We start from the raw sequence: 12,195 nt of genomic DNA, 5'->3' as shown, positions 1-12,195 counted from the left end.
CACTACCTACCCTCTGCCAGCCTAGGGAGAGCCCAAGCTGAAGCTCATGCCTCCTTCAATGCATGAGGAGCAAGCAGGCCGCTTCTTATCACCCGACAGGGGGGAGTTTCCCTGGTTGGACATAGCGCGTGGAAGGAACACGTTATTCCAACCAGTTCCCTTCTCCTCCATCAGGCGCCCCGGCTGACCAGGGGGAGGCAGTATAGTGACCAGGATTACTACATGTTTTTGTGAGGGTATTAACTACCCTGGGAGACACGGGGAGAACATGCAAACTCCACACAGAGTAATTGTATTCAAATATCCTCTTATAATGAGGTACTTTTGCTTTGGAGTTACACTAAAATAAAGCAGTCATGTAGGCTTTTCCCCGTGAGACTCGGACAGGGTGCAGTCAGTCCTGTGGAGCGTGGGGTTTATATCCTTAACCCAGATTGTACATAACTAAACTCTACTGTACATACAGTAGGTGTTGGAGACCTCGCTGGCCATGACATGATAACAGCGGCGCCGCCGCGCCGGTCCAAACTCCCAAAAATTCTCTCGCATAAGCGCTAGTATGAAAATAGCAGATCTACAAGCTCACAACACCTGCCGATGCAACTCGTTAGTGAGCGTGTAGATCTACTATTTTCAAACAGCCAACGCAGCCAGATATGCAATCTTATCTGAATGACTGTTAAAGCAGTTTGTTTAAATGAGTTTATAAAATGTTATATTTTCACAGGGATTATTTATTAGTGTGTTAGATATACATGTTGGAGTGGATACATGTGTTCAGATGCCTGTCAGACGGTCAGACATGCTGCTCTGCAGGTCTAGGATGGAACAAACGGGTTCAGCCAAAGACAACAACAGCCTCAGACCTGACGTGAGATCTGAACGGGCCGTTAGGCTGAAGTCAAAGTCAGGATATATTGATAAATGCAGAAAGTTGCTGTGATCTCGCCGTACGCCCATTATTTGGTCTGCACCGCGTTGATAAATGAGGGCCAGTGTGCTGGGACTCTGGAATGGCCCTCCCCTCCCCTCCCCTCCTCACCTCTCCTCTCCTCTCTTACAAAACACTTGAACCTTTTTATCAGCTTGACATTCAAAACAAACTTTATTCATATAAAATGTATGTAAACAAAACAGAGCTAAATTCAACAGAGTAATTTGGTGATTGATTGGATCTTGTCAGTCTGTCTGTCTGTCTGTCTGTCTGTCTGTCTGTCTGTCCTCTGTCTGTCTGTCTGTCTGTCTGTCTGTAGTGAGTCATCCAGTCAGTAGATAAACAGTCAGTAAAGAAACAGTAAAGAAACAGTCAGTGAAGAAACAGTCAGTCTACATGCGGCAGGTCTCATGGAAAGCCTCCAGGGTCCTAAAGTCTCTCCATGTTGGAGGAAGTCCATCCTGAAGGAAACGCCCACAGCGCTGACAGGAGCCCTGGAACAACTTGATGTACGACCTCAGCCACGTCTAACACACAACATATACACAACATATACACACAACATATACACAACATATACACACAACATATACACACAACATATACACAACATACACACAACATATACACAATATTACATATGGGTTAAAGTTCTCTACATGTTCACAACACCTCACACTGTCATCATCATCACATCAGCACTATTCATAACACTATTGATAACTGTATTGATAACAGTATTGATAACCCATCATGAAGGAGCGGACCACCACATCAGAATGAATGATAACTGATCAGTAGTATTAGAGGTGTCACGATACTCGATACGTATCGAAATCGAACCGAAAATGACGTACGATACAGTGTATCAAAATCAAAAGCTGTATCGCGATTCAAAAAAAAAAATACTCCCGCGCATGCGCACATCCGATTGCACGTCCGGGTGAAGCCATGCTGGAGCTGCTGTTGTGTTTTTCCGTGCATCGCGCATGCGTGCTTACGACGGGGGAGGAAAAAAAAGACGACACGACAAACCCACACACAGTGCACTGCACACCGCAGAGGAGTTTGGAGGAGAGACAGAGAGAGAGACCGCTGTAGCGTTGCGTCTGTACTACTACTTTACATTTCACCATGGCCACTGCTGAAGCCAGCGATGGTAATGATGATACACAAACGGAAGAATTAAAAAACCCTCCCGCTTCCTTTAAGTCAAAAGTCTGGCAATATTTTGGCTTCCCAGTGAATTATGAGGGCACCCGACGCGTTGTTAACAAAACGGCTACCGTTTGTAGATTATGCTCCACACGTGTACCGTATCCCAGCTCAGGCAACACGTTATATATTGGGATGCATATTCGCAGGCATCACAAAGACATTGATCTGGCCGGTAAAAGGATGACACAGCCAACAATTCCAGGCTCTTATAGAGCCAAACTCCCACATCTTTCGACCTGCACTCAACAAATAACGAGCGCAGTTGGGATGTTAACACTTGGGGTGCCAGAGTTTTATTAAAAAAGTGTACGTTGAGTGCCTGGATCACAAAATATTTTCAGTGATCACCGTCCTCACGGTGATCCCCTCATTACACACATAGAGGTCTCGTACAATCGGGGGGAAAAAAATAAAAACATTCGGTAATCCGTTCCATAGTTGCAGCCAGTTGAAAATAGTCAAAAATACATTGTAAAACAAAAAAGTACACAGGAGCAGAGATACAGGCTTTTGAAGTCATAAGTTAACCAGGAAGTGGATTAAAGTCTAAATCTTCGAAAAATCATATCTCCTGGTGCTGTGAAGGGGGAAAAAAAATTAAACTTTTTTTTTTTTTTTTTCAAAAAACATATATATACGGTGTTGGTACTCGACGTCAGTTTTTGAAAAGAAGTATATATACGGTTTTGGCACCCAATGTGTTAATAGCATTAGACATGCGACCCCTTTCAGTGGTGGAGAACACTGGGTTCAATCATTTGATCAGTGTCCTAGAACCACATTACGAAATGCCAAGCAGATCGCTTATGAGCACAAAAGTGTTGCCTGCCTTGTATGAGAAGGTGAAGGCACAAATGATAGAAGGGCTGAGCCATGCAGAATTAATTGCCTTAACAACAGATGGGTGGACCTCCAGATCAACAGAGAGTTACATCACCATAACAGCTCACTACATTAATGAGAATTGGGAGATCGAAAGCCCAGTACTTCAAACGCTCCCAATTTATGATGCCCACACAAGTGAACATTTGTCTAAAGGATAAGGATAATTCCTTTTAACAGGTCGTTCATGAAAGTCCTTGCGGCCTTGTTTCCAATGAGAACCTGTGAGCAATTAGGGGTTAAGAGTCTTGCTCAGGGACAAATTTCATTTCATCGACACATGTGCTGGCCTGGCCTGGAATCGAACCTGGGGCAACCAGGGCCTCTGGCTCCCTAGGCGGGCTCACTAACCACTCAGCTATGGCCGCCCCTCTGATTTCCTGAAGAAAGCAGCAGTGGAATGGAAATTAGACAGACCCAATGCAAAGATCCCTGTGACAACAGATAATGCCAAAAACATAGTAAATGCCACAAAAGAGGCTGGAATGTTGCCACATGTAGGTTGTTTTGCACACACAGTGAATCTGGCAACACAGAAGGGGTTAGGAGTTAACCAGATGTCCCGTATTCTGGGCAAAGTCAGGAGGATAGTTGCTTTTTTCCACCGCAGTACAACTGCAGCAGCTGTCTTAAATAGCAAACAAAAGTTGCTAGGACTTTGTAAGGAAAATGAAACCCATCACAAGCTAATTCAAGATGTTGTGACACGGTGGAACTCCAGCTATGAAATGATAGAACGCTACTTAGAGCAGCAAGTGGCAGTTTATGCTGCTCTCACAGAGGACAGTGTGAAACAGAACGTGAAGGACCTCATCACCCTCACTGATGCAGAGATTAAAGTCATGGAGGTGGTGGTCGAGGTACTGAAGCCCTTGAAAACAGTCACTACTTTGCTAAGTTCTGAACAGCAACCCACTGTATCTATGGTCCTTCCCCTCCAACACTCAATCCTGACATCTATGAGACCCAGTGACACAGATTCACCAACTGTGAGGGATATTAAATCTGCTATAGCAGGTAACTTTAAGGAGAGGTATTCAGACCCAAAACTTCAGAGCACTGCACTAGATCCTAGGTTCAAGTCTCTCCCCCACCTGGATGACTTCTCTCTGAGTGAGATCTTCAAAACTCTGGCTGAGAAAATCTTGCAACAGCATCCAACACAGGTATGTATATGTATATATGTATGTATATATATATGTATATACATATATACTGTATATATCCAACACAGGTATGTGGTCAATTCATTTAACAAAGAAATCTTAAGATTTTCCTAATATAAAAAAGTCATGTTAAATATTAAAAGTGATATAATTCTTCTAAGATGTAATTAGTTTAAAGAACATTTTAATATTTCATGATAGCACAGTAAGCACACCAAACATGTCACCACAAATGGCCTCAGGAGGGAAGCATAGACCTCTCATTTATTTTATCCGTTTTGTGTGACCTTTGACCCAGGCCTCTGGAGAAGAGCCCAGCCAGAACCCTGCAGAAGGTTTAGAGACTGCATCTGGAGCCCCCCCCCAGCAAAGAAAACAGCACTCAGTGAACTGTTTGGCAATTTCTTTAGCACAGCCCCCACCACATCAGTAGCAGGAGCCCCCAAACCATGGCCTGAAGTTGTGGAAGAGGAGATTCAGCTTTACAAGATGGCCAAAGTCACCCCTCTAGAGTCAAATCCTCTGAAATGGTGGAAAGACAATGAGCAGTCTTATCCACATTTAGCAAAGCTCTCCAAACATTATCTTGCTGTTCAAGCAACATGTGTTGCAAGTGAGAGAGTGTTCTCAACAGCAGGAGACATTGTGACAGCTCAAAGGAATGCCCTCACTCCAGAACATGTGAACATGCTCATCTTCTTGAAGAAGAATTTGAAAATAAAAAGTGAATAGTATGGCTTAGCTTATTATTCACATGTCTTGTTTGTTAAAGCTCTTACCTGTTCAAACAATGTGAACATACTTTAAGAAGTTTAAGAACATGTAGCCAAATAACAGTTGTCTTTGGATCCTTTTTTCTTACATGTTCAACTTTGTATTTATTTAGATTTTATTTAGTTATAGAGCTTCACAATAATGTTGTTGTTGTAAGGGCATAAAACCCTTTTTGTTATTCTCATTCTCATTTGATATTATTCAAATAAAAGGGACTTATTGAGAAACGTGTTTTTCTTTACAAATAAAGACAATAGCCTAAATTAATAATCATATAGCCCTCAAAGCTGAAAAAAAGGACGTTTTAAAAATATATATTGTATCGAATCGAATCGTGACCTTAAAATCGAAAGTCGAATCGAATCGTGGATTAGGCGTATCGTGACACCCCTAAGTAGTATTGATAACTGATCAGTAGTATATTGATAACTGATCAGTAGTATTGATAACTGATCAGTAGTATTGATAACTGATCAGTAGTATTGATAACAGTATTGATAACCCACCATGAAGGAGCGGACCACCACATCAGTAGTATTGATAACAGTATTGATAACCCACCATGAAGGAGCGGACCACCACATCAGTAGTATTGATAACAGTATTGATAACCCACCATGAAGGAGCGGACCACCACATCAGTAGTATTGATAACAGTATTGATAACCCACCATGAAGGAGCGGACCACCACATCAGTAGTATTGATAACAGTATTGATAACCCACCATGAAGGAGCGGACCACCACATCAGTAGTATTGATAACAGTATTGATAACCCACCATGAAGGAGCGGACCACCACATCAGGCATCTGGGGCAGCTGGTAGTGGAGGAGAGCTGTGGTAGCGTGGTCCGTAACCTAGCAACAACACAAACATCATATTCTGAACCATTCACCTCAAAAACATTTATATTCTTCTTCTTGTAGATCTGATTTTCATTGTGTGTGTGTGTGTGTGTGTGTGTGTGTGTGTGTGTGTGTGTGTGTGTGTGTGTGTGTACCTTCTGGAACACCAGATGTTGAGATTTGGACCAGATGTCAAGCTGAGAAGAGACATTACATACACATTACAATAAGTGCATTCAACATAGGTAGGCAACAACACTACTAATCACCAGAAGTGCATTCTCCTCTAAAACAAGCAACTAAGAGTATACCTAGAGCTAAGGTAAAAGTACAATATATCAGCTTCCTACTGTCTTAAACAGGTGAGACACATGATCAAATAAACAAGACAGACAGACAGACAGACAGACAGACAGACAGACAGACAGGCAGGCAGGCAGGCAGACAGACAGACAGACAGACAGACAGACAGACAGGCAGGCAGGCAGGCAGGCAGACAGACAGACAGACAGACAGACAGACAGGCAGGCAGGCAGGCAGGCAGGCAGACAGACAGACAGACAGACAGACAGACAGGCAGACAGACAGACAGACAGACAGACAGACAGACAGACAGACAGGCAGGCAGACAGACAGACAGACAGACAGGTACCTTTCCGTCATCAGAGTAAACGTTCTCATTGTATCCTCTGACGATGGTTCTGTCGATGAACAACGACCTCATCACAACGATGGCCTTCAGCACCTTACCCAGAGTCACCTGGTAGAGAAACAGGTTTACATCATTTTACAACACTTTACAACACTTTACAGCACCTTACCCAGAGTCACCTGGTAGAGAAACAGGTTTACATCATTTTACAACACTTTACAACACTTTACAGCACCTTACCCAGAGTCACCTGGTAGAGAAACAGTTTTACATCATTTTACAACACTTTACAACACTTTACAGCACCTTACCCAGAGTCACCTGGCAGAGAAACAGGTTTACATCATTTTACAACACTTTACAACACCTTACCAAAGATTGTTAATATAGGAAGATACACATTCTCCATTGGAGCCACTAGAGGTGAAGTAGTACACACATCCTACAAATAGTCTCCTAAGTAGGCATGGTTTTCTTCTCCTCCGACCATCCCACCACCCCCCCCTCTCTCTGACAACGTCACGTGGATGAGTATTTGTGTATTTTCTTCATTAAAGAAAATAAATGCTTTACATGTTTGAAAGTACACTGTTACTGTTAAATGAAACCCATACAATTCCCCCCACAAACTCACAGTAACACATATGATTCAGTTTTATGCTAGATGTGCTCAACATTGTAACCTTTTAGTTATAAGGTATATATTTTACCACTATAGACTATAGCCAATCACATTACAGCTAGTGTCATCACCACTAGCTGTAATGTGATTGGCTGACTTTGCAAAAGTATAGATTTGCATTGACTGTGGCAGGGTTAGCGTTGTAGACTATTGGCCAATCACGGTGCAGGATTGGTCAGTGTCCAAACCTCACTTATAGCCCCAAAAAGTGAGAACTGAGACATAAAATAATATAAAAACCTATAATAGGCTACTATCAAAATACTTCTATGGATTATTTATAACTTATAAACAAGTTTTGCTTTCCTGTTTATTAATATGTTGTCAGTGGCGTGTTTATGTTGGCTTTGTGTCAGTGATGTGGCCGTGGTGGTAACTGGCAGACTCGCCCCTAAACATGCTCGCCCCCATTTTTTATAGTATAGTTTTACTGAGATTACATTTAGGAATAAGGTTAGGTTAGGCATAGTTTTACTGAGATAAAGTTTAGGAATAAGGTTAGGTTAGGCATAGTTTTACTGAGATTAAGTTTAGGAATAAGGTTAGGTTAGGCATAGTTTTACTGAGATTAAGTTTAGGAATAAGGTTAGGTTAGGCATAGTTTTACTGAGATTAAGTTTAGGAATAAGGTTAGGTTAGGCATAGTTTTACTGAGGTAACGTTTAGGAATACCAGGTGAATACCGCCGGATTTGGGGCGACTGTGTTTTGGGGCGAGCGTTTTGGTATTTTGGTATAACAAGCTAAAAGGTGGCAAGATACTAATAAATAGAGTTAAAATGATGCAATCGTGGCTCAAAACTGGAACTAAGTGTGGATCAAGAGGAGAATATTTGGACCAGCAACACGTAGAAACTGAAGTGGTGGATGTATTGGGCACAATGTATAAAGTATTTGGGTATAGCCAGCCAGCAGAGAAGCAATTATTAGATAGATATACATTCTGGATTCCAGCGGCTCTCCGGGGGCGGGGTTTGCCAACCGCTCCAGTGGGTTCCCAAATCACACATTAGGACCAACTGGAAAATCTCAAAAGCGAATTGTATTTAAAAAAAAAGAGAAATCTGAAAAGGAGCAGTTTTAAACATCAGTGTGTGTGTGTGTGTGTGTGTGTGTGTGTGTGTGTGTGTGTGTGTGTGTGTGTGTGTGTGTGTGTGTGTGTGCGTATGTGTGTATGTACCAGCAATACAGCCGATGTTCCGTTGGGTCTGAACAGTTCGATGGTCATGTCAGGAAACATCCTTCCAATACGAGAGATGACGTCATCCACATACCTACACACACACACACACACACACACACACACACACACACACACACACACACACACACACGATTCTTAGTCATTAAATCAAAGTGATGAATTGAAACACTGAAGGCCACCGCAGAGGCCTAGCTGAAACCAAGGGGCAGGTAAAGCAACCAGAAGCTGTCGACCCGCATCACCCCTTAGATGTTCCCCAGAGAGGCTACAGCCACTCACTGAACCTACTCCCCCTCACCCATAGACATAGCATCACCCCTTAGATGTTCCCCAGAGACACTACAGCCACTCACTGAACCTACTCCCCCCTCACCCATAGACATAGCATGCTCGGTTCTCTCGCAACATCTGGCAACACTGATTGAACTTCCGGCTCCAGGTTTGCCACCCAGAGTGCCAATTAGAGGTGCTGTGATCAAGATCTTTGCGATCCGATCGCGATCAGGCAGCACCAAAATAGATCCGATTCCGATCAATACCGATCCTTTACGGCACATAATAGTCTCTATACTGTTTATCTCATGTTGTACTTAAGTGCAGTACTTGAGTAAATGTACTTGGTTACTTTACACCACTGCGAGAGAGAGAGGCTCGCGTCACAAAAGCAAGTATTGTTAATTCAGCCAAAATCTGTCACTTGTGTTTCAAATGGTATTGTTTGATCGGCGGTATTTATATACATACTTGTGTGGATGACCATTTTAGCGTCATGGTATAACTGTACCTCTGTACTTTCAATCAATCCATAAAGTAGTACTGTACTTACTGAGGAGGCAGAACCAGAGTACTGGGCTGGACTTTGGGACGTCTCTTGGCCGACGCTCCCATCTGATTGGCCGATCGTTTGAGTGACTGCTGGTTCAACAAACTGGAGGCGAGGCCAGCGTGGTACTGGAGCTTGAAATGTATTAAAATATAAACTTTGACCTCTGTGCTTGATTAGGAGACGTCACAATTATTACATTATTTTTGCATAATCGTCATCATCGTTTCCATGTTGAAATATTTTCAGAAAAATAGTAGAACTAGCAGATCTACAAGCTCACAACGCATGGCAAATTTCCACTATTCATGTTTTTTTTAAGCATAAAGTCCTTTCTTTGTACATTTATGTTATTTGTCATATCTGCACCTGTGCGACTTCAAAGCCTAAAAGCCAAACATAGATGTAATCTTTATACATACTTATTTTCAACGACAAAAACCCAATTACATCATTCATCGCATTTGTGTGACAGGTAATGGTCATGTAAAATGTCAGGATGTTGACACAGCCCATATGCTCCATCTGTTGTTCTTTGTTGGAGAAACGTTGCTCATGAGATTAGAGTCGTTTACGATAACGATACCAGCAAGCCTGGAATTTGGTCATTTTAGGGGCAAGGCCACTTGGCCTTTGGTGTTGTAATGTTTTTGAGGGCACAAAGGCCAAATGCCAGGGCAGGAAGGCCAAGATATTTAAGTCTAAAAAGATGTTTAAGTCCACGGAAATAATGAATTTAACTTGAAGGTTATTTATTTTGATATAGTATAAGAATAGTCTATCTGTGAAATATAACCCATTTATTTCACTAAATAATGTATTGGCAAATGACCAATATTTTGTTATATTAGTGTCAATCTCTCCTGCCCTGGATACCAGTATCGGAAAAGCTGCCGATAAGATACTGCCTAACACATTGGTTCTCAACTTGGGGTCCGGGGGCCCCCAGAGGTCCTTGGGGGGGTACCAGGGGGTCCCCAGCTAAATGTGTTAATACAGTGTCACACTCATTTCAACCACTTTAACCATATTTTAAACTTTGGCTATTCAAAAATAGCGGATCTACAAGCACTTTTTTTTTTACAATGAATTGTGGCTCTGGCACTCAGAGCCACACTGACAGAAATAGGTTCTCTGTTGGTTCCTATTCATGCCTCTCATTACATTCCTGAGTCAAGTGTGACACCAAGTGGTCATATTTGGTATGACATGTGTCTGGTAAACCAGTTTGAAGACGTTGACATCAGTTCAACTCAACTAATGCTTAACCTTTGAACCCTGCTGTTCTGTACCAAAAATACATCTACAGAGCTTGTAGATCTGTTATTTTCTGTGACCAACACATGGGGTTTGTGCTGTGGACTAAAACAACCACTGCATGTACAGTAACATGTACGTTAAAATATAACAGTTCCTTGATCAATGGTTCTCAAACTTTCTCAAAATTTCAGGGACCCCCATAACTCTGAGAGTGTACAAATGGGACCAAATGGACCCGTTACAGACCCTGTAAGGGTCCATTTGGAACCCAGCTCAAGGAACCCTGAGGGTCCCTGGACCCACCACTTTGAGAGCCACTGTCCTAGATTATGTTTAAATCACACACTGGTATCGGGTCGGTACTCGCTATGGATCAATACGCAAGTTATCGGAATCGGTGTCAAGAAGGAACAAAATGGTATGTGTCCATCTCTACATGTCATGTGAATATAAGTTCCTGAACTCTGGTAAGTCAGAGAAGCTGCTAGTCGGCCCAGATAAACACACCCATCTGTTCAATAACACAACTCTAAACTAGTGGTTCTCAACCAGTGGTCCGAGGACCACCAGTGGTCCTTGAGAGGGTCCCCGGCTAAATTAGTTAACATAGTGGTACAATCATTTTAACCACTTAGCTTTGGCTATTTAAAAAAATAATCTTGTAAATTTGTGCATGTGTTTGAATATATATATATATATATATTTTTTTAAGCAAACATTTTTAACTCAAATCTTTGCTTCTGGGGGTCCCTGGCAACAAAACATTTTCAGATGGTGGTCCGCGGCCAAATTTAGGGGTCCTTGGCATGAAAAAGGTTGAAAACCACTGCTCTAAACCTTGATGGCTGTTCAATAACCCACAAACCAACAGTCAGAAGTTTAGGAGTAGTTTTTGACCCATCCCTATCCTTCACACACCGTATTAAAAGCATCCCAACATCTGCCTTCTTCCATCTGCACAACATAGACACAATGTGTCCAATACTCTCTCTTCCCGATGCCGAAACCCTGGTCCACGCTTTCATCACTTCAAGAATAGATTAGTGTAATGCCCTCTTCTCCGGTTTACCATCAACAGCAACAAATGGCCTTAGACTAATCCACAATGCAACAGCTATAGAGCACTGAAGTCTGACGTAATTTACGCATTCTTCCTGGGTCGCGCCCCATGACTTCCGCAACCCAGGGGATGAACGAGTGATGTCAGGACTTCTGTACTCTATAGAATACTAACCAGAACAAGGAAATACGATCACATCACACCAGCACTCATAGCACTACACTGGCTGCAGATACAGGCCAGAGCCCACTTCAATGTACTACTCCTGACCTATAAAACCTTAAATAGACTTGCCCCATCCTACATGTCCAGTCTAATTAACCCTTATATCCCTGGACGTCCACTACGCTCCCAGGATGCTGGTCTCGTCACAGTCACAACACATAATAATATAACAGTTGGGGGCAGAGCATTCACACATGCTGCCCCCTATCTCTGGAATGCTCTCCCTACAGCTGTTAGAGATGCCCACTCTTTGGGCATTTTTAAATATAGGCTAAAAACACATATTTTTTTCCCTGCATCATGTTTCCCCCTAGTTTTATTCCAGGAGGCCACCTCTCCTTGCCCTGTTTTTTTTAACATAGAGTACAGAAGTCCTAGACTGAAAGAACGAGCCCAATCGATGGTCTTGAAGGGCGGAGCCAAACCGAGGCGCTGGATTCCAGCGCCTGGGTTTGGAGCACTCTGATTG

General features: G+C 42.6%; 1 protein-coding gene across 1 annotated transcript in view; it reads right to left on the bottom strand.

Annotated features, from left to right (window-relative positions):
• LOC311044514 (mediator of RNA polymerase II transcription subunit 27-like) overlaps nt 1-12,195 on the bottom strand; it is a 55,740-nt gene that overhangs the window by 37,916 nt on the left and 5,629 nt on the right. The window contains exon 3 of the mRNA XM_084056155.1: nt 9,185-9,315. Coding sequence (XP_083912281.1) covers nt 9,185-9,315 — 131 coding nt within the window. The remainder of the gene's footprint in view (nt 1-9,184; nt 9,316-12,195) is intronic.

Source organism: Gymnoscopelus microlampas (genome assembly GCF_963454915.1).
Source record: "Gymnoscopelus microlampas genome assembly, chromosome: 4".
Classification (NCBI taxonomy): Eukaryota; Metazoa; Chordata; class Actinopteri; order Myctophiformes; family Myctophidae; genus Gymnoscopelus; species Gymnoscopelus microlampas.
This window is presented reverse-complemented; position numbering and strand designations above follow the sequence as displayed.